A 22,897-nucleotide genomic window follows, 5' to 3' on the forward strand; every position below is an offset into this window, starting at 1 on the left:
AGTTGATATCGGACTTATCGATAGTGATATTTTGGTATATTTCTGATTTTCTCAGCTGAAATCGAGGAAATGTAAAAAAATCAGCTGATTTTCTCCGCTGAAATATACCAAAATATACCGTCACATTTTAAAAATATACCATAAATATACTGACGAATTCAAGATATATTATAAATATTCGTCGTTTTTGATAGTAGAGCTCTCAGCTCGCATTTATTGTATTTTGACTAAAACTCGTGTATACCCTAATTCGTTAATTTAATATTAACGTACTAGTTGATAGCTTTTTATCTTAACACACATACAAAAAATATACACATATATTTTTCGTGATTCTTGTACGCTCTTTCATTACAGTTTCGTTCACAGCAGAGGGGAGTAATTGAAGGAGAAACAAAGGATCTGCTCCACCCACAACAACAACAACAACAACAATCCGGAGTAGATAAGAGCAACAGCAAACAAAGAGCAACATGGCAAAGGTATTTACCAATCCGAGGTACATGTATGGACCGACTGCTGCACTCGAGTTGACAGCGGTTCTCGACCAGGTGGACAACAATACGAATGCTACGCAGCTGTTCAAGAACAACATCTACAACATCATGAACGAGTACAATCGGGAGGAAGCGCGCCAAAATCAGTTGCGCCGAACGGCATTTCTATACGAACGATAACGATAAGGTCACGTGCTATTTCTGCGAGGTGGAGATCGGGCGCTGGGATCTCGATGATTTGCATTCAATTTCTGAATCTTTTCAACTTTAAGGTAATCCAAAATTTTGTAATTTAATTTTCTTGGCGCACAAGATTTTGTTGACGGAGAAAAGTCAACCTGTTTTAGAATTTATAAATTATCTGGTAAAATAGTCGTATTGGCAAATATCGTTAACAAATAATTAAGAACCGGCCACATTTTCTCACTTTTTATGTAACCGGTGGACACATCACGAAAGCTGAAAAAAGCCAAAACATTTATAAAAAATCCAGAATTCCCGCCTCCCGCAATTCACAAATTATTCCAGCATTTGGTCTTCAAAAAGAGCCAGATCTTACGGGAAAAAAGCGTAATGGGCAGCACTGTCTAGGGTGATATCAAAATCGATACTTTTTTGCGATAGGCGGAATAATTTTGAATTATCCAAGTCTAAAAAATAGTCATGTTCGTTAGTACTATTGGTACTATAATAACAATCTAGCGAGTGGCATGTGGATTACAAATTACAAGCCGGGTGGTCACACCCGCATATCCTGTTCCAATTTAAAATTTTCTGCAAGTTTCTTAAAGTAGAAATGGAGTTTTTAAATTGGTCGATAGAAGTACAAAAGGCGGAAAAAAGTAAAAAAAAGACTTTAGAAAAGGACCAAATTTTATATTTTTATTCATACTATATTTGTAGATGTATAGATATAGAGGTATATATTACATATGCATAAATATATACATATATACTACTTGACTTATTTCTTCTTGTAGTCCTCCCAGCATCCCTAGCCTATGACCACTTTATCTGAAAATATATTTGAAAATATCGTACAAAAGTATCGATCGGTGTTTGTAACGGAAACGTTACCAGATGCTTGTTTTTCAAAATCGTGAAAATTACATTGCATTCTTTTACGTTAAAGAAACAAATCTTGTGCTTTATTTTTATTTTGAAGATAATAAAGTCAAAAATAAATATAAAAAAAATTAAATTAATACGAAAGTTGCCACCAATAGTGTGTACATACAGTGTAAATTTATGACATCTGGCAGCTCTGTTGCCAGGGATGCAGGAATATAATTTGAAAGTTTTGTAACCGATTTTCGTGAGATTCTCCGCAAATTGCAGTTTTATATACATAACTGCCAAAAATTCGTTTTGTGCGACCACCCCTCACAGAGTTGAAAGAGATAGATAATATGAGAGAGAAAGAGAAAGAGAGAGTCGTGTGTTGCGAGTGCTCTCTATTAGAACCCACCCCCCGAAAAAATTGCGCAGTGCTTTGGCGCGCAACACTATTCGTCCCGCACCGATGCCTGTGTACGAAAAGCTAGAAAGCAAAGCAAAACAAAAAACAAATGAAAAAATAACAAATATGTGCATATGTATGTACATACCTATGGGAAAGTGGGTTAGACGGGGGCTATAGAATATAGTTTTGCTGCCGTAGTCGCAGCGTGACAACCCAACCTACCGGTCGGTACTAGGAAACGTTCCGTTCCTCTACAAAAACAAACATTTTTTAAAGTGCAGTGCAAACTATCTTATCTACTTTATTATTTTTTTTTTTTCTAAAGTAGAGCATTGTGGAACCGCCTCTATCACTCTTCTATTATTATTACAAAAAAAATAACCAAAAATTACATGTGCGAGAAAGTCAAATAATTATTTTCAATGATATTTTTTATTGGGATTAATCATTGAAAATGTCTTTGGTGAGTCTAAAAGTCGAATAAATACCTATGTACATATGTATAAGAAATTATGATGCATAGGGACTATAGACTGTTGCACTTCCTGGGGAACGGGTCATTCACACACACAGGACCTTTTCCGATGCTCCCGGGGTTAGGGTGTTCCAAAGTCCTCTGTCTGTCTCCCTCCCCCACACCCGGCTCCACTTTGAACGACTCTCTTCATTCATGGCATGCATACTCCACTCCACTCCACTCCACTCCACTTATTTTCCCTCTAGAATTTTCCAGGCATTTCGAAATCGTGTGCAATCTCGAATGCTCCCTCCCCTATGGATACACTATATCTGTATATATAGCCATCCTGCTCTAACTCATGTACTCCTAGGAGATTACCACACAATTCAGATTGTTTTTCCGTGCTTTTATATTTCCCCATTATGCTGACGTTGCAGCGCATTTCATTCATGACGAAACCAACCAGAAAACACTACCCGGCCACCCACTCCACCCATTCCCCATACACCCACGCCCAGAACTTGCTTCACTAGAATTTTCCTATTTTTAATTACCGCTCAATGCCATTTCCATTTACAGCCTGATGCGTAGGTTTCAAAGATTGATTGCTTTTCGACTATATAATCAGCTGCTTACCTCACTCCTATTTTAGTTTCGAAAAGTAAACCCACTTTTGTGGAATGAAACTGCAATGCAGGGTACATTTCCTAGAGAGGGTGTAGCTCTCAAATTGTAATGCAAATATAAATACGTGGGCTAACTAGTTTAATTGTCTTATCTGCAATACATCAAGTGTTTTAAAACGTGTCATTTTGTCATCAGTTGCAAAAATACACAAAAACACATTTCGTTTCGACTGTGTTGCCAGTTGGCGCCGGCTCAAAAACAAAAAAGCAGATAAGAACTATTTACAGAACACATACTAGAAATAACCTAAAACACTTGTGTTGCCGTTATAAATAATAAAATGTGTCATTATGTTTTACTACGAATTTTTCATGACATTCGTTTTATCAATGAGTGGTCGATTTCGTCTAGTCATACTATTATATGTACCAGGAACATATGCCCACAATCTACAAAATAGGGGATAATATACTTAACTGCTAAGTAGTGTTGCGTAAACATTACTCATTTTGTTCTTTTTTAGTAAGTGTTGCTCAGTTGCTCATTGCTCACTGTTCACGCACAGATCACTAAGCACCACAGATTTTGACACAAATAAAATAGGTTAAATTTCAAACATTTAATCAAACATTTGAAGCTAAAAAAAAAAAATTGCAATGATTCCAAATTTCACTATACTTTCGAAGTATCGAATATACTTCGAACTATTTCGAATTTCAAAAGAATAAACAGTTTTGCCGGTAGTACAAAAAGTGTGAAGTAAAAGCAAATATGAGCAACAGCTGCCAGAACGCAAAATGCCCTTTGAGGAGCAAAATTGCGCAAAAAGTGAGTAGAGAACAAGTGAGCAAAAATGAACAAGTAAACAACAAAGAACAAGTGAGCAAAAAAGAACAAGTGAACAAAAAAGAACAGCTTGGAAGGAACGTGTTCAGTTGCTCACTTAAGTGAACAACTCTTTTTTGTTCACTCACTCATGAGCAACACAACACTACTGCTAAGCCACACTGGGAGAGAGCGAGTCAGATATTCTCCAATCAGGCTGCTATGCTCACTCAAAATATCACTCAACAGATGTTGTTTTTAATCTGTTGGCAGAAGAGATCACTTGATGAGTGCTCCAGGCAGATCCACAGGGTCCACAGGATCCACACCTTCGTGGATCGTTCGTGCCTGTATTGGGACGTGTTTAGTGCATCCCTCGTCGCCTGTCGGTGGCCTCAAGTCTACGACAAAGGATCTTCTGTCCCGAGCAGTGGCAGTGGCAGTGGCAGCTGCCAGCTGGCAACGTCATGTGCCGCGAGATCCTTTCACTGAAAGCGGACACAATAAGGACACAGACAAGGGGCTGCCGGCCTCGGCAGATGTTGGCCCTGTTTTTCGGGTATCAGATCGGTTTGGATTGGCTTGCAGCTGCCGGCACACGACGGCAATTTCCTATGCTATTCACTTCTTAGCCCTGATTAAGGCAGGTATGCGCACTCAGCGGTGCAGAAGCGGGAGCAGGGGCAGCGCAGATGTCGTAATAGGCAATCTAATCGAGAATCGGAGTCGTGCCCAACTTGTTGTTATGACACCTTTTTGCCAATTGCCGATCACTGCACAAGAGTAGAATGCAAAAATATAGCAAAAGCAAACCGGTTATGACTCTCTGCATTCGGCTGTCAATTAAAAACCACAAACTTAGCCACAAACAATCGAGAAAATTATATATACAAACACTGCCCTGGTGAGCAATCTTTAATGTCGAAGTTTGTACACTCTTGTACCTGTACTGCCTGTGCAATAGATCCACAGGCCATAGATTCCATAGACTGATGACAATGAGGAATAGTATGTGTATCGATCAGATCCATGGGAATATTAAACATTTATTGAAAAAAGCATAATCTTCCTTAATCTCGTGGCGGTTTTCTCTGCGTCGTAACAACGTTTTATCATAGTTTTAGTACTCTCTGCATCGGTCATGCAGTACTCAAATATGTATGGGTGTGTATTCTTACAATAAACACTTGCAGCAACAGCAACAACAAGAACAAGGCGAGTGCAACAACTTTAAAAGGCCTTGCAAGGCCGTTTGGCTTGAGCCAGGGATTTACAACTGAAACTTGTCCAACAACTGCGTTCTCGGGTGGGGGTGTGGGTGGGGTGGGGGTTGGGGTTGGTGGTTTGGTTGAGTAGCTCAAGACTCACGCCTGTCTGTGTGTGTGTGTGTGTGTGTGTGTGTGTGTGTGTGTGTGGTCAGCAAAATGATCTTTTGCAACTGAAAATGAAAAACAGCCGAAGAAAAACTGCATTTTGCCATCCACAAATAAAATTTGCATCTCCGCCGGATTTCGGTTGAACTGTGGACTCCGTATTCGACTTGGTCTCTCTCCTCCAGAGGAGACCTGTCAAAGTCGTCTAGACGGGCAGATTTTTGAAATGCGTCGCGACATCTTCTCGGTAAATTTAGCATCATTTATTTATAAAATCATAAAAGTTCATCGCGTCTGCGGTTCGGTTGCGTTGCTAGGTGCACTATGCGAATGTCGCATGCTGTCACCATTCCGATTTCCATACATGATTCAGCCGGGCAATCTTATTGTATCTGCCCAAGTCCCACTGATAAACGTGCTGGTATTTCCTTTGAAATTAATTACTGAAAGCCGTCAGCGCGCCAGATATGGCCACTGTGACATGCCATGGGTTTTTAATTAAAAATAGCAAATAGCAACACCTTTGATTAAACACAATATTTAGTAGAGTCTTTTGTGTATGGGGAGTTAAAATTACCCTTAATAAGAAACAAAGAAAATGTATTATGTACATATATAAATCGATCAATCTACAAGGTGAGATTATCAGAATGAAATTGAATACCATCTCATATATGAGAACGTAAAACTTCTATTTATTATCTTATCAACAAGACTGAACACTTCAAGTCGACAACCCAAAAGTACACAAGATTTTGCAGGGTATATGCGATAGAATGGAATATTGTTTTATGGTTTGCCGTACCCACATACAGACGATACTTTTATCAGTATTGAAGTATAGGAACAAAGATCAATGGTGGGAGAGACCAAACAATATCAGCGGAACCTATTCCCATTTGAATAATATTATTTGTTCTAATCTTTCAATATGTACTAAGGGGCAGCTGGAGAGTAGAAACAAGCGTATCAGCTAAAGGAAAATACTTGTAGTTTTGAGAGCTGCTCTGAGTGCTGAGTACTGTGCCAGAAGACACTGATTCAGCTATACGCAATCTTAACAGTCTTATCTGGAAAACAGCTCTATTCGCAGACACACGCGCATCCGAGGTGCACTTGACCCGACCTGTTGCATCACCTAATCCTCCCATCGAAAACCTTTGCGTATCAAGAGAAGGCTAAGAAACGCTAAAAAGAGCCGATTCAGTCGAAAGTGGACAAGTTAATCTCTGGAAATTCATCAAGAGGCACCCACTGTGCAGCTCTCCATTAACGAGTTACAACGGATCGTGGGTCGAACCAGACTCTGAAAAAGCAGAAGAGTTTGCAAGCCGATGTCGCACCTCAAGATCACACGCTAGCAGTCTCCTGGTAATTAGAAGCGCCCTTAAAGATGTCGTTACCAGCCAAGCCAGTTTCTCCCGCTGAAGTCCAAGCGGAAGTTAAAGTCCTTGTCAAAAAAATATCTCCTGGGCACCACTTAATTGATAATCGCATTGCTAGACTGCTTGCAGGCAAGGGAATTATGTTTCTCGTTTCAGTAGGCAACTTTTAGGCCATTCCTTGCATCGGTCACTTACCCACTCAATGGCCTGATTGTGATGATTTTAAAGCCAGGCAAGCCAGCGGCAGCCCTGCCAGTTCTCTCAAAGACATTTGAAAGAATATTCTTGAGCAGAATGGTGGCGGAAAGCTGCACAGCATCAATTTTGGTTAAGGAGACAGCATGGGACTCCGGAGCAAGTTCACAGAGCTGTTCATCTCATTCCCAACGCATATGAAACCAAGTAATATTGTTCAGGGGTGTTTCTCGATGTGAAACAAACTTTCGACAAAGCCTGGCACAAGGACCTTTTATACAAACCAAAGATCCTCTTACCAGTCCCCGGTATTCGGTCATAAAATCATTCCTGAGTGAAAGAACTTTTATTGTTATAATGATTACACGCGATTTCTGGTATAAAAACGCACAAGACAGCGCTCTTGGTCCAATTTTGCATACCCTATTTCCATGACAACCCAGGTAACTTCCTGGTCGCTACTTTCGTTGATAATACTGCCATGCTCTCATCATCCTGCTAAAAAGTCGTTGCTGAGCAACTCAATCTTGACCTCGAATCCGTGGAAACATGGGCAAAAAAATAAACGAAACCGAATCAGTAAACGTATATTTCAATTTAAGAAGTAAACACCTACCAAACTTAACCTTCAACGGCAATATTATTCCACTGCTACCTCTGTTTTCACTTCACTAGGGACCACACATCAGAACTACAGTTATGCCAGTTACAAATGCCAAAATAAACTTAAAAACTCAAAAAGTAAACAAAGTCTTGTTGTACAAGGCAATGATAATTCCTCGGACCATAGATAGTTCGGACCACAATGATTGAAAGAGATCTTTACATCCCCAAAACTGGGGATAAAATTAACCATTGACTGATATTGGCACAATGCAGCTGAATCACCCTTAAATCCCACGTAGACTTAAACGTCTCCAAATTTTCTTGATATCATCTCATCAAAATTTATATATAAATCTAACTATTAAACTCTTAAAAAAAGTATTAATCCATTGTAAATATAAATATTATCATAGATATTAGAACATAGTTTAAGTAAAACTGATTTCTAATAGTAAATAGTAAATAAAAAATAAAAAGAGTGATTCTGCTTTTGGTTCAGGGGGTAGTCAAATCGATCTTCTATAACTTTTTATGTCCCACTTCATTAGCCCCAGAATGTTCGTGGTGATAAGCGGTGGTCTGTATCAGTTTTGGGATCAGATTTTTTGAATATTTACCCAGAAAGACTTAATGGGGTAAGAAATAGAGCAAATATAGAGCTAATTAATAGATTTTTAAGCTACCCCGAGGAAGGTTCTCGAGTCTTGTAGCTGGTAACAATTTCTAGAATTCTGTAGAATTTTCCATTTGGAGTTTTAGGTCCATCCTGGCTTAAAGATACTGTTGTGATAAGAGACTGCCCTGAATTTTCAGCTGTCGAATGAAACAACAAAAGACCAGACAGGCTAAAGCGAGATAGCGAGGCAGAGAAAGAGACAGAGTGCCAGAGGAAAGGTGAGGGTCGGAGTGAAAAAGGCGCATACACAAAAAACCGCAGCTGCTGTCGACGCACTCGCCTCTCCATCCCGATCCCGTTCCCGTTCCGCCCAGGCAGAGGAGCGAGCGTCTGCCTCTGGAAGGTGCCGGAGGAATTGTTTGTGGGCAGGGCCGGGTGACTGCAGCAGCGATGGTGCATTGACACGCGCCGCGGCCAACAGCCGTTCCCGGCGCATGCCCTGGCAGGAGCTCGAAAAAATCAATGATCCTGGAGGTTCCAATGGGCTCTGGCTAGTGGGAAAAGGATAACCGTAGTGCTGGTCCTGGCGGTTGTACGGTACATCTTGCGTACTAATACTAGCCGTAGTAGAGGGTTGTACGAGCCTGCGCCAACACGATTATGGATGCAGTTCATCGTCATGGCCAGTCATTCGAGGGTGGAGTGGAAGTTTCCATATGTTGTTTTGACGAATATGCCGAATGCGAAGAGAATGTCCAAATGCAGACCATAAATAAATTAATTGTATTCTTGCATTAAGTTGGGGTTTATTTTATAAAGGTTTTCCCAATTTGCAGCTGTTCTAAAGCGCAGAATGGGTAAATAAACACCAACATCAAGGTATGGTTTAATTCTCTCTTATGCTCACTCTGATGCATACACCTTCTTAGAAATCTACCCTGTGCGGTTAGTTGTCTCGTCTCGCTTTTACTCGACGGCGAAACGCAAAAACACGCTCGTTTCGGCTCGTTTCGGCTCGGCTCGACTCGGTGCTGTCATTCGGAAAAAATTACTTGAATGATAAACATGGATATTCTCACCGCGGCACTTCGATGTTGATATAAACTTCTGCATTTAATCATAGAATAACAAATAATAAGTACAAAAACTAAAGTATTTCTCGGACTCCATTGTGATAGTTGGCATTGAAATTGTTGACAAAAACGGAACTTGTAAAAGAAAAGAGCGTGTACGTGTCAAAGTGTTCGTTTTATTTTCCGATCATTTAGCTCACGAGAAAATCAATATAACTGTGAAAACAGCACTGTATATGCTTTTTTCTGTGACACCGAATCTCACAGCAAAAGGGAAATCACTAGGGGAACTTGAGTTTTTCAATATAAGAGAAAAATTGTCAAGGTGAGCTGCAGTTGTGTATATTTAGTGTATTTTAACCGAATTTAACCCCAAAAATGCTCTGACATCAGACGACCAAAAGCTGAAACACATTTTCGTGTATTTGCTTTTACGTTCACTAACACACCCGAGAAAAAAAACCACAACTCGCACACCAGCACACGGCTATCGTACAACTGTTGTACATTTGACAAAATTGTCGAATGTGATTTGGTGTGGTTAAGAAAAGGTCGAATATGTAAATGCATTTAGTGATGAGTAAATATAGCTAAAAAGCAGTGTAAATTAATAAACAAAAACATCAGCTCGAATCTTTAGTCATATGTGGCGAAAACGTTTGCTTAATTTTTGTCGGGTGGTTTTTGTGCATATGTTTTTGTGTGTCCGTTCGCTCGTACACAACACAACCAGCAGCGAATGTTTCATAAAAAGATGGCGACCGTAGAGTTGCTAAATGCTTGCAATGTTGTTTTACTGCAAATTGTTTACAAAATTACCCATTTCTGTTTACCGTCAGGGCGTTGCCAATTTTTCTGATTGTGAAAATGTAAACATCACAACAAAATGTGACACACGACTGTTTGCACGGCATTTTTAGGCTGGTAACCATATGGTAACCCTATTTTTTTATACAACCTCGCAACCCCCCTCAGTCTTCGTTTAAAAACAACATTCTCAATTGTCTGATGGCTGTTGTCGGGCACAATGGCACCAATTTTGTATTCATCCGAATTTTGGAATACGCAATAGGCGGTTTCGTCTATATAATTAAACGATGACTACAGCCATGCAAAATAATATACCAGTTTGCTCCCAAATTTAACAGACTAGAAGGTCAGGCTATGACACACGAGTCCGCAGAGAACTTCTCTCCCGTTTCCGTTCCAAGTTAATTGGAATTGTTTGTTTCTAATAGTATCATCATGGCATCATCGTACACCAAGAAGCAGATGTTGTATGACTCGTCGCTTGCTGGGTACACACTTTACTTTTTACGATACACGATACACTATGTGTAATGCACTTCCTTTTACGCACACACACACACGCTCATGTCACATAATCCGAGCCCAGCCCTGCGCCACTCCACTCTTATCCGCTCTTCTCCTCTCTGTCACTCTCCAGCAAAGCATTACCTTCTTTGTCTGGCACATCCGCTCTGAACGGAAGTGGTGCACTCATGCGTGCTTCGCTCTGCAGAAACAGAAGCAGAAGCAGAAGAGCAGCCCTAGTCCATCCATAAACCATGGTCAAAGACCGTGCCGTGCCGTGCCGTGCCGTGCCGTGCCTCTGCCGTTCCGTTTGCTTTCTGTCCTTCCAGCCCAGCTCAAAATTGTTGTGCATTGTTGCCAATGTTCACTATGCTTTTTGCTGTGCCTTTTATGCTTCATTGCTTTGAACTTTTGCGTTCATTTCTGAGAAGGCAACAATACACAACAAAGAGAAAGTCAGTCGCCTCAGCTTGAGCTTTGCCCGAGCCGAGCTCAATATTTTGCGCTGCCAACGTCGCGATTCGTCGAGATGCAACTTTTTCCATTATTGCCAGTCTCCATTGCAGTCTGTCGCCGCACCCGTGCCCACACCCACACCTAATCCCACAATACACCTACACAACGCTGGTGGTGGTCCCTGTAATTCTTACTCCCACACTGCACTGAAGAAAGAACGAATATGGAGTGGATTTTCCACGCTTTTCACCAATAAAACGACGCGACGTGCTTAATCAACAGCTCTCACGTGTAGGGGAAATGGTGGGAGTTGAATTTTCCCGAAATAGAACAGAACACAATGGGATACAAGTATTGTCTTTCATCCTATTTTCCTATTTTCATTTGTTATCGCCAGCAGACGCGACGGCAATCAGCATGAATGGGAATGGACCAGGGCGGCCCTTGAAAGGGACACAGTCGAAAGGGGGGGGGGGGGGGGGGAGGCAGCATAAGATGAAGAAAATTACATTCTGGAATTCCCGGAATTTTCTGAGCTCTCCAGCTGAATCATCTCTTGCCGGCCTTTGAGCCTCGCCTTGCCTTGTCTCGCCCCCTCTCGTCTCGTCTCGTCTCGTCTCGTCCGGCGTGAAAAACGACCTTTCAACCATTATTTCCACTAACGAGGCGCATTTAATGCGCTCTCGGGAATTTCCATGAGAGCGTACCCACATACCAAGTCTCATAGATTGGATGTAAGGGAAGAGATGCGATGCGATGCGATGCTGCCATGATAAAGGCGAGCACGACTTGACTTTGGGTTTTCTTTCTTTGGCTGGCTTTTCCAATTCCCATTCCCTATTACAACGCTGGCACGGTTGGCGGTGGCGGGCGGGCGGGGAGGTCTTTGAACTGAGCCGCCGTTAGTTTTTGGACAATCGATCAATGTTCAATAGGGTAGACCGTCAGACAGACAGGGACGGCATGAGGCCGCTCTTAATGCATTCTGCAGCAGCGGCTCAGGCGCATTTATTATGATTACAATATTGCCCTTTGTTGGAAAGAGAAGCGAATCATGAGCTCCAGAGCCCAGCATCCCATATTTTATCGACATCGTTGGCGACGTCGGCGGTCGTTTTGTGTGGTTCTGCATTTCTTGGAAGGCCACAGCATACACACAAACACAAACACACACAGAAACACGCACTCGCGCTCGAACTCGCATAAGAAGAAGGTGGAGATAGAGAGAGAGAGAGAGAGAGAGAGGGAGGGAGATCATGCAAGAATGTTCTTTGTGTGTCGTGTATGTTTGTTGATGCCTTGTGATGCTCTGCGAGAGAGTATTATTATACTGACAAGATGCATGCCACTCAGGGAAGGAAATATGTCCGATTCTGGTCTCTTAAAGTATTAATATTCTTGATCAACATGAACACCCTAGTCGATATAGGCAAGTCCTACAGCAGACATAGTAGGACGATCGGCTTTATAGAAAGGGATGGATCTGGAAGGGTATCTAAAGATTCGACCCAAGAAGGTAGCCTCCCTCCTCCTGCTTTATTTTTTTTGTTGAGGGTCTCTTCCCTCTCTCTCTCTCTTCATGAGATTCGAGCACGATGACGATTCATGCATGGGTCTCTGGTATCTTCTTTCTGTCTCTCTGGCCATACATATATATATATGTATATGTATATCTATCCTGCTCTGTTCCGTCTCATGTTGTTGTTGTCGTATCTGGTATCACCACATTCCAATCTCGAAGACAACAACAAAAAGAATGGTAAAGTGTTTATAATAGTTTCCCACAGTATCGGCTTTGGCTCAGGGGCTCCCATGGTACATACACAGAGAGAGACACAACACACAACCTTTTCCATGGTTGAGCCTCTGCGGTTACCTTCACTTACAACAACAGGGAGAACGAGAACAAGTAAAAACTCCAATCACCCAGGCCCAGCCAGGCCCAGAGCTTGGACTGAGACGGAGGTAGAGACAGAGACTGGCTTTGGTTTATTCCAATCAGAAAACTCGAAAAGCAGCTCCAACTTTAGCGTTTTTATGCGGCGGAGTTTGTAGAAAAGTTGCACGACTGCATTCCATTCCATTGCGGGGCTGCCGCCTTGCCGCGTTTTAGGTTTGGGTCTCTCCTCCTCCTACCTCCTCCTCCCCCTCCCTCCTCCCTCCTCTCTCCTCCTCGTAGATCTTGTCTTTTGAGCTCTTTTATTCCTCTGTTTGTTGCCTTGCCTCCTGGGCTCGCCTGGCCTTTGATTATGATTTTCCTATGTTGTTGTGTGTTGTGTCTTTCCACTTTGGTATTTCTTGGCTGAGATTTTCTGTTCCCATGCCATTCATGCGCCCAGGGAGGCCTTGTGTCAGTGTGCATTCGGTTGGTGCTGGGAGAAGGCGCTCCACGGGTCCATGTGTCTCGATCTTGACTTGTAGCTGGTTCGTGTTCGTTCGGTTTGGATTGGTTTCAAAAACAGTTTCAAATCCAAAACACTCGTAGTTGCAAAAGTTCGCTGCTCCAGCCCTGTATTTTCACGCCCGCCCTGGTAAGTGTGTGCCCATACATACAGATGTATGTATTAAATGAATGCAAATTCCCGGGCTACGGCAACACTGATTTCAACTTTTGCCTGAATTTCCTGGAAAAATAAAAAAAGCAAAAAGAGAAGCGAGAAATTCCAAAGAGCGTTTAAATTACAATTGTTAATAAGGGGGAGGGGTGGGAGTTGGGGGTTGGGGGTTGGGGTCTGGGGTCTGGGTCTGGCATTCCACAATAACAAATAACATCGAACGGCGAGAAAGGCGAGAGAGAGGCAGCTGTAATTGCAATACGGCCTGTACTTTGTACCGCACTTTGCCTCGTCTTTGCAAATATGTACGGTTTGTAATTGAACAGACACAGGCACAGACACAGGCACAGACACAGGCACAGACACAGAGACAGAGACAGCGACAGCGACAGCAGCAACTGCATCTCAAGCTCTCCATCTTTTGTTGCTCCACTTGAACAATGCAGTGTGCAATCTCTGGAGCCTCTACAGAGCAGCCCACCAGTCCAGTAGCCTCCAGCTTCCCAGCTCTCTCCGTCCACCACTCCACCACTCCACCATTTCCCCCTCAACTGAGGCCTCAAGAAGTCACCAGCATTTGTACATTTACAATTGCATTTGTTTTTCGCCCTCTGCTCTCCATCTCTCTTTCTCTCTCTCTCTCTTCCTCTCTCTTTTAGTTCATGTGAGTGTGTGTGTGTGTGTGTGTTCTCGTTGTTAGTTGTTTTTCCCATTGATGGTTTCTTTCGTCTGCACACCACAGTGCTGTCTCGCTTGCACTCACTGGCCTGGCCGCTGCTCTGGCTTATGCTGCGCTTTATGCTGGCAAGCCCCATGCCAGCCCCCCCAAAACCCCACTCCACTTCACGCCTCTCTACCGCAGAGTGCGCCGTCTCCACAGTGGTTTGACTGCATTCCATAAAAACTTTCTCACAGTCAAAGAGGCCTGCAGTGCATGGCACCACCACGACCACCACGACCACCACGACCACCACCACCCCCTGGGTGCCCCACGATGCACAATTGTTTGGCGGGTTTGGCTGGTTTGTGGCTGAAATTTGGACTTTGAACGGAGCGCATTCGTGCCATGCCCCAAGCCGAAGCACTCGTACCGAGTGTAAATGTCGAAAAACGGCTTTACAATCTCTTTAAAGACCACCAAACATTGCGGCTTAAAAAAGTTTGCAGCAGGCCTTCCTCCGGCAGCAGCTAATGGTCGATCCATGGTATGGGGTTGCCCTTTCCCATTCGTAGTGGAACGTTTTTTACTTATTGATAAGATTATGCACATGTATGTACATATGTATGTATGTATGTGCATATAGTAGTACTCCGATAGATTTCATTCTCTTACTCAATTCCGATAAGGGAGCCATCACTGTATTTGCTGGCAGATCTGAGATAGTATAGTCTTCCTGCTATTACTATAATTGCCACGATTCTTACTGTGGTTACGATACATATTACAAATCTGTGTGGGCTGCTATCTCTCGATTACCATATCCGCCAATGCTGCGGTGTCGTGTGCCGTGCCGCCTTTGTAAACAACTTGTTGTCGAAATTAACCAGTATATACCTCATGTATCAACTGAAGTCGTTCGTTCGAGTGAGTCAGCCCACTGAGCGTGCTGTCGCGCAGCTTCTAGGCGCCACTGCCACTGCCACTGCCACCCTTTTAAACCGCCCACCCATTCAGTCCGTCCGACTGTGATCGCTTCGGCGCAGTGCTGTCACGGGCGGTTGTAACGTTGCGTACTCCATGCCTCGACGTATTTTTTGTCGCGATTTTTCCTACCCAAAAGGGAAAACCACCCTTCGGACGGCGCTAAACAGTGGCGTGCGTGCGTGCGTGCGAGCGAGACGACTACTGTGTCGTCCGGTGGCCTGCCCTTAAGGGCTCTTAAGGTTCGTTGATGCTGCATCCATCTCCAGTTTCTTGAACTGCGTTTCAGCTTTCAGTTTTTCAGTTTTCCATATACACACAAGGCTCGCGGACTCCAGTGTCTTCTGTCTGTCTGTCTGTCTGTCTGTCTGTCTGTCTGTCGGTCGAGTGTGTTCAAAACTATATACATACATATAGACAATTCATTCTGGAAAGGTATAAATTAATCAAGTGATAAGGTTGATAAAACGGTTTTTGAGCTGTATAAAATGATAAAATGTACGCGACATCAAAATTGTTTTTGCGGCAAAAAAAAAGGAATTTTTTCGGTTGATTGCATACATACATACATATGTGTGTAGTATCTTGGTAGGGGCGCCGATTGGGTGCACAAGCAGCGCGGACCACGGACCACGGGGGGCTCAAGTGGAGAGGAAAGGTGGCTTTATTTAGATGATAGCAAAAAATATATATATTAACCGTCATTCTTGTACGCTCTTTCATTACAGTTTCGAGCACAGCAGAGGGGAGTACTTGAAGGAGAAACAAAGGATCTGTTCCACCCACAACAACAACAACAACAAGAACAACAACAATCCAGAGTAGATAAGAGCAACAGCAAACAGAGAGCAACATGGCAAATGTATTAACCAATCCGAGGTACATGTATGGACCGACTGCTGCACTCGAGTTGACAGCGGTTCTCGACCAGGTGGACAACAATACGAATGCTACGCAGCTGTTCAAGAACAACATCTACAACATCATGAACGAGTACAATCGGGAGGAAGCGCGCCTGAAAACCTTCGCCAATTGGCCTCTGGCGTGGCTCGACAAGCATCAGTTGGCCCGAACGGGCATGTTCTATACGAACGATAACGATAAGGTCAAGTGCTATTTCTGCGAGGTGGAGATCGGGCGCTGGGATCTCGATGATCAACCTGTACCTGAGCACCTGCGCTGGTCGCCCAACTGTCCGCTCCTGCGCCGTCGCACCACCAACAATGTGCCGCTGAACAGCGAGGCCCTCGACCGCATCCTGCCCCCCATCAGCTACGACATTTGCGGCGCCAACGACTCGACGGTCGAGCTTCGCGAGAGCGCCTATGCCGAGGGCCGCATACCCATGTCGCACATTGCCCAGTCCATCGCCACGAATACCGCCGTATCCCCGCTGATGAGCTCCATTGCCACCTCGACGGCGGCCACCCAGGCCAACGGGGATGTCCATCCGGAGTCGTGTCGGCAGGTAGCCAGCGGAAATTATTTTCCCGAGCACCCCGAGTACGCCGTGGAGTCGACCCGCCTGCGCAGCTTCGAGGAGTGGCCGCGCAACCTGAAGCAGAAGCCAATGCAGCTCGCCGAGGCGGGTTTCTTCTACACGGGCGTCGGCGACCGCGTCCGCTGCTTCAGCTGCGGCGGTGGTCTCAAGGACTGGGACGACAACGACGAGCCCTGGGAGCAGCACGCTCTCTGGCTGAGCCAGTGCCGCTTCGTCAAACTGATGAAGGGGCAGCGATACATCGACACTGTGGCTGCCAAGCCGGTGCCAGTCGCAGAGAAAGAAGAGAGCAGCACAAGCGCAGACGAGACGCCAGCTGCAGCTTCCTCCACTACAACGACACCAGCCGCGACGGCGACAGTCGAGACCCCTTTTGGCGATGTGGGCCCATCGGCGGCCACTTGCATATACGAGAAGATCGTGTCGAGCGCCAGTACCACCACGGCAACAGGGGCCATTCCCGGCACGGCTGGAGGTCCCCCAGCGGCGCCCAACGGCTCGCCGGTCATTCCCGAGGAGAAGCTCTGCAAGATCTGTTATGCCGCAGAATACAACACGGCGTTTTTACCCTGCGGCCATGTGGTGGCCTGCGCCAAGTGCGCCTCGTCCGTGACCAAGTGCCCGTTATGCCGGAAGCCCTTCTCCGATGTGATGCGTGTATATTTTTCTTAAGTACTACCATTAGGCGGATCTCAAGTATTAATCAAAATTGTAGCAAATTAAGGCCCAATAAACGGTTGCAACGGCCAGCTGGAGGGGCTTCCCTTCAGCTGGCCGTTGCCATCGCTACAGATAAAGATACAATTTTGATTAGGACTCGAAATGCTCCTCTAAATCCACTGCATGTGGGCATAATAATATATAAGAGTGCAGCCAATATATCTACGTATGCACTACTACGTATTTATAATAAAACTAACATATGAAAAAACAACCTGTTGTCTGTACTTGCTTACCCACACACTACAGGTCGATGGATGGTTGGGTGGATGGGTGATTGAGTGATTGGCAAAGCAACCAAACTACAAAGGCACCGCTGGTGGGACGGCACGCCCATGAACGAATCATCGGCTATGACGCAGCCAGTGGCTCACGGGTGAGCACACCGTTTGGGGGGAACTTTGATCACGAGAGAAGAAGTACTCATTGAAGTAATTGGATGTAATTTTATTGTCGAGATACAACACCTATGAGATCTGCATTCTTTATAATTTTCGAGGAGAGCTCAGTTCTAGTCTAGAGCAGGGACCGTAAATAATGATTTATTATCTATTACACCCGATACTCAAAATGAGTATTGGGGTATATTAGATTTGTGGTAACGTCCAGAAGAAATCGTTTCCAACCCCATAAAGTATATATATTCTTGATCAGCATCAATAGCCGAGTCGATTGAGCCATGTCTGTCTGTCCGTCTGTCCGTCTGTCCGTCCTAATATATCGGACCGAGACGAGTTTGTTTCAAGATTTCGACACACCACCTTCCGCCCCCGCAAAGGACGAAAATCTGGGGATATTCACAAATCTCAGAGACTATTAACGCTAGAGTAACCAAATTTGCTATCCGCACTCCTGTTAGATATCACTATAAAACGTATATCTCAAAACTTCGCCCCACCCCCTTCCGCCCCCACAACGACAATAATATTTCGGTGTTGCAATAATTACGGACCACAACAAAGGGCATAAGGGACGCTTTGTTGGATCAGTGGACACATAAAGCTCGTCTTATCAGTCATTGGATTATATCGTCTGGCATTAATCAACGCTCACGCGCCCACACAAAGTGCATTCAACTGCAATTGCAAAAGAGGGAGTGAGAAGTGCAAACCAAGAGGCTCGTAGTGAGAGAGTTTAGAGCAAAGCACACACACACAATCTCCACATTATTGGTTAAATTTGCAGTTAACTTCAATTAGTTTGCTTGCGGCATGGAACGTTCTGATCTGGCAGATCCGGTTTCGTTTGAGCCAAGGTGAGACATTTGCACTAGCCTAGCAGGTGGGGGGAGGTTAAGTGCGAATGAGAGGGTCCGGTTGTCACATGGCTTCTTGCATCTTGACGGTTACATCACCTCGATACGAGTACGAGCGTATGCATATGTATAATGGATAATGGATAATGGAAATGCAATCATTCCGATTGCACACGTGCCAGATAGCGATACCATTGCTGTTAAGTAAGTTAATGAATGAATTGTATGAAATTTGTCTGAGTCATCGTTCCTGGAACTGCTAAGAATCTTAAATGTTTCGACACTTGGCATTTGTCAATTGGCTGGAATTGTCATTGCACTAGTCATCATACTGAAATCCTGACTTAGATTGCGTGCAGTTTTTAATTACGGAGTGGAGGCAACGCATGAAGGTCGAGACTAGAGACGAATATCGTGAGAAAACTAATAGCCAAATGGCTATTGGCTGTTGACCGTACAATTTCAAACTCGAATTCAAATAAGAAACGGGTAAAGACGACGGTTCGTGTATTCGCTAAAGCTCTGCTAATAAGGTTCTTGCATTAGAGAAGCTTTTCGGTTAGTTTATGCACACTAAGAGGACTGTGTCTTAGCTAGACGATAGGTCAGAACTTTTGGGGCTGCCAACTTCTGTTTTTAATTTAATATACGATATATTAACGATATTTGTAATTCGTTTTTAGTGCTTTCGGCGTTTTTAACGCAATATTTCCAAGTTAATAAACTTGTTCTTGGTGGCCAGCAGGAAGGCCTTGTGGGCATTCACTTCTATGGCCAAATCGACGATATTCGTGTTGCTGAAGTAATCCATGGCCACGACGTTGGCATTCATGCCCCATGGGCCCTTCAGCCACTGATTCACCTTGGGATTGATGACTGCCGCCCTCTCCTTGGCCGTCTGCAACTTGTGTGTGTTGAGAGTCTGCTCCATGCTCTTGACGGCGGTGAATATCCAGCCATCATCCTGGACTGGTCCATCAGGCTTCTTGCTGAACAGCAGTCGCATATAGTCCAGTGTCTGGGAGATGTTCATGTAGCTGGTGCTGAAGCGCTGCCATGGCGAGCAGAGGAGGCCCGATTCTGCGTGGAGAGCAGAGCGACAGGTCAGTCATCAAAGGTATTTTTACCAAAGCTTACCGTTCTCCGGATAGGGTAGTTCTTGGGTGGGAAACAAAAGCACCACATGTATGCCCAGCGACAGGAGCTGCCTAAAGTTACGGTTAGCGCAGTGCTGATCCAGGGTCATATTTCGCTGGTAGGCCACTTCGCCCAGCTCCTGCCGCAGCAGGTGAAAGAGCGAGCTATAGATCTCCGGATGCTTGTAGAATCCTATGGGGAAGGAGCTAAAGTCCAGGATGACCAGCTCTCCAGAACGCTCCACAAAGTGACGAACGTCGCGCAGTACACCCGCCAAGGGAATGATGAACATGTTCTCGTTGGCTATCCAGAAATTGTCGGCATCGTTGTCGCTGTCCATGTACTTGTAGCTGTGGAGACGGAGAGAATGATCTTTTCATCAATTCAATTCGATTCGATTCCGAGCCAATACTCACCCCACACTAAAGTCCAGATAACGTATGCCAAAGACCAACTGCGACCAGACATCGAAATGCTGCGCCACCAGATAGTCCTTGACGAGCAGCGACTTGGTCTTGCTGTAGCTGGCAATGAAGGCGCCCGAGGCATGGCTGCCCGGCAGGAAGAGGCTCTTGAGCGGCATCTGGTCCCCATCCTTGATCTGTGCCATCCAATTGGGCTGTATCTTCAGACACTCGACGGTAAGCAGCTCCGTGCCATTGTAGCTGGCCACATAATGCGGCAGGCACTTGCCCCTGGGGTACCGTGTGGCCGGCAGCTCGTTGCTATCCTGACGATTCCATCCTCCAGGAAACAGCAGCTTGCCCAACTTTATGGGTGTCGACAGTTTGCCTGTCCGATTGGTAATGCCGTTGATGCGCAGATCCGGCTGGAAGTTCGAAATTGTCGGATCCTGGCCATAGATGCCAATCCATTCGGGCGGCCCAGCACAGTCGGGACCCCAGTTGACCTCCAGGCAAGAGTCATGCAAGGCCTTGCCGGACAGCGAGATGGTCAGATAGATGGGACAGCTGGCTGTGGGATGATATGGGGGTAGTACAGCTCTTATGTGTCGTGGAGTGGCTTCTACTCACCTCTGAGGGGACCTATGAACAGCAGGCAGGGCAGCAACGGCAACAGCAATAGTCTTATTTTCATCATCTTTAAACTTGACACTCAATTAGAAAACGTTTGGACTTTGAAGAGATTTTCCGTGCTGTTTGCTCGGCAGTCATCGCCGAATTAAAGCGATACGGCATTCTGTACAAAAATGTATCTCGTTTCGTGGCAATTGAGGAGCACCCGCCCACGCTCCATGCCCCATCATCTAGACCCCAATTGAGCGATTCTCATTCCCGCTGAGCTAGGCTTTGAGCGCGTTTCAATTGAGTTCTGTGTGGCAGAGCAACCGTCGCGGGTCCAACGTCTGTTCAAAGTTCCAAAAAGATATCTCTGAGAGGGTATTCACAGGGTATGGAATACCTATGGAATATTAAAATAAAAAAAGGTGAGACACTCAAAACTTTCGCACCTTTCATTAATGACTAAAGAAAGTGGTATTTTGGTGCTAGTCCTGGCAATTAAGAGCCCGTTCTCACACCCACTCGCACTGAGGGCCATTAGGTGTTCCGTGTCCGAGGAGTCATGCCTTTTAAGGAGTCATGCCTTTTCTGGATGGCAGCGCTTCAGAGGGACGCTCGGACAGTGGAGCGCGGCAGATGCTTATCGCCAGTGCTCAGAACAAAGCGCCTCAGGACTTCTGTGTCTGACACTATCTCGCCCCACGGGGGCATGGGACACGGCCCTGCGTACGTTGACCCAGTTGCATGCGTCCTGTGTGCGCTCAAAGTGCAATTTGTATGTATGAGTCTGCGAGTCCATTGTCCCCTACCTGGACCCTAGAGGTCGCTCCGCACTTATGTTGACTCACGTCAAGAAACGGTTGAGCAAATCGCACGGAATGCTGGCCAGGATAATGCCTGGCCTCGCCGGATACGTGTGTTGTTTCGCCTCGCTTTAGGGATTTTTCCACTCACACACAAAACGTTTATCCCTAGACGCCTTTGTCTACGCACTTCCGCCGCAGCCTTCAGCAGCTGAATATTTTTAGCTGGCTGGCAAAGAGGGTTCCGGTGCAGCAATGGCTGACCATCTTGCCGCGAGCCAAGGAGCACTTTTGAGTGAAAACTATTCCCCCAATGGCTTCCGTTGATAATAAATATCTCCACTTTATCTACGAGTACAACTCTATTACATTTTTACTTTCTTTTCTGTGGCTTTGTTGTGTGGCACCTTAAATAAGGAGCCAGCAAACCCGCTTTGTGTGTGGTATACAATCGAATCCCAGCTGAAAAGCCGGGTGCTGGTGGCCAGCAACAACTTTCAACCGAGAGCTTCGGGCGGTTGTCAGCTGTCCGGCTACGGGGCCAATTCCTTGGTCTGTTCGGGGGCAAGTAGACACATCTGGTGGCAGACTGCGGGCGGGCGGCAAATGGCGGCGGCAGCAGCGGCGGCGGCGGCGGACGCACACCACACTCAATCCGACACAGAGCACGCTGCGTTGTCCTGGCCTCTGTCTGGACCATTGATTGACATGTCACTTGTTGTGGCAGCTCCGAAAAGGAGAGTCGGGGGTCAGGGTCTGGCGCCAGTTGGTTTTGAGGCTTTCGGTTAAACAATCGCCGCAACTGAAAATAAAAACGAATTAACCGCAAAGCAGAAAGTTTCGACTCGTCCTCGACCAACTGTGTATGTGTGGGTGTGTGGGTGTGTGCGTGGTCTCTGTGGGAGAAGGCTTTGGCATGGGGCACGGGGCAGGGGGCAGGAATGAAAGAGCCACCGCAAAAAGTTTTAATCGTTGTGCTGGCGCTTTCGTTCCTTTGCCTTTGCCTCCTGGGGTTCGTTCCTCTTGGACCATCTAATGGGGATTAAGTTGTTTCTGTTTATCAAGCAAATCAATTCCCTTAAACATGGGCCGACCATTTCCCTTGGATAGGAATATGGGGATCGCATCATAATGGACAGTTTGTGGTGTACACAAAGAATATTCCTCCATTATATATCTATATTATAGCCGGGGATGGCCTTTCCCTTGGTATTCCATATACTTAAGGAAACAGGAACTCAAAGACCTCGGAGTCCCTGAGTTTCCATAAACTCAGGAAGTACAAAGGAGTGCAATCATTGAATTCAGTTCACTGTCATCGCGGCATCCTCCCTGCATTCAATGGATTGTAAATTAATTTGCGGGCGTGTCAT

General features: G+C 45.1%; 2 protein-coding genes across 5 annotated transcripts; one reads left to right on the plus strand and one right to left on the minus strand.

The window, feature by feature from the left end:
• Positions 1-356: 356 nt before the first annotated feature.
• On the plus strand, positions 357-17,507 carry Diap1 (Death-associated inhibitor of apoptosis 1). Of its 4 annotated transcripts, XM_033382216.1 has the most exons (3): positions 2,168-2,183; positions 2,288-2,422; positions 15,815-17,507. In XM_033382216.1, exon 3 carries the CDS (start codon positions 15,940-15,942, stop codon positions 17,257-17,259), a length of 1,320 nt encoding a protein of 439 aa, XP_033238107.1. In that variant the 5' UTR covers positions 2,168-2,183; positions 2,288-2,422; positions 15,815-15,939; the 3' UTR covers positions 17,260-17,507. The 4 variants fall into 4 exon arrangements, with proteins under 4 accessions (XP_033238109.1, XP_033238107.1, XP_015042700.2 ...); XM_033382218.1 differs by lacking the exons at positions 2,168-2,183; positions 2,288-2,422 and adding an exon at positions 357-626 and having other exon boundaries at positions 16,093-17,507; XM_015187214.2 differs by lacking the exons at positions 2,168-2,183; positions 2,288-2,422 and adding an exon at positions 9,047-9,444.
• Positions 17,508-19,214: 1,707 nt separating this feature from the next.
• On the minus strand, positions 19,215-20,889 carry LOC4813452 (uncharacterized). The gene is made up of 4 exons (XM_001353235.4): positions 20,734-20,889; positions 20,116-20,674; positions 19,700-20,049; positions 19,215-19,642 (listed from the first exon to the last, which is right to left on the minus strand). The coding sequence occupies exons 1-4, from the start codon at positions 20,798-20,800 to the stop codon at positions 19,260-19,262; spliced, it is 1,359 nt and encodes a 452-aa protein (XP_001353271.3). The 5' UTR covers positions 20,801-20,889; the 3' UTR covers positions 19,215-19,259.
• Between the last annotated feature and the right edge of the window lie 2,008 nt (positions 20,890-22,897).

The sequence above is a fragment of the Drosophila pseudoobscura genome, chromosome X (assembly GCF_009870125.1).
Source record: "Drosophila pseudoobscura strain MV-25-SWS-2005 chromosome X, UCI_Dpse_MV25, whole genome shotgun sequence".
Taxonomy (NCBI): Eukaryota; Metazoa; Arthropoda; class Insecta; order Diptera; family Drosophilidae; genus Drosophila; species Drosophila pseudoobscura.

What these genes read in the sequence shown, in the direction of transcription:
- Diap1 (XM_033382218.1), top strand. Translation starts at nt 474, where the DNA reads ATGGCAAAGGTATTTACCAATCCGAGGTACATGTATGGACCGACTGCT. An exon ending in TGAACGAGTACAATCGGGAG is followed by an intron (nt 627 to 16,092) that starts GAAGCGCGCCAA and finishes TACAATCGGGAG; the next exon opens with GAAGCGCGCCTGAAAACCTT.
- LOC4813452 (XM_001353235.4), bottom strand. Translation starts at nt 20,800, where the DNA reads ATGATGAAAATAAGACTATTGCTGTTGCCGTTGCTGCCCTGCCTGCTG. An exon ending in GTTCATAGGTCCCCTCAGAG is followed by an intron (nt 20,675 to 20,733) that starts GTGAGTAGAAGC and finishes ATCATCCCACAG; the next exon opens with CCAGCTGTCCCATCTATCTG. An exon ending in ACTACCCTATCCGGAGAACG is followed by an intron (nt 19,643 to 19,699) that starts GTAAGCTTTGGT and finishes CTCTCCACGCAG; the next exon opens with AATCGGGCCTCCTCTGCTCG.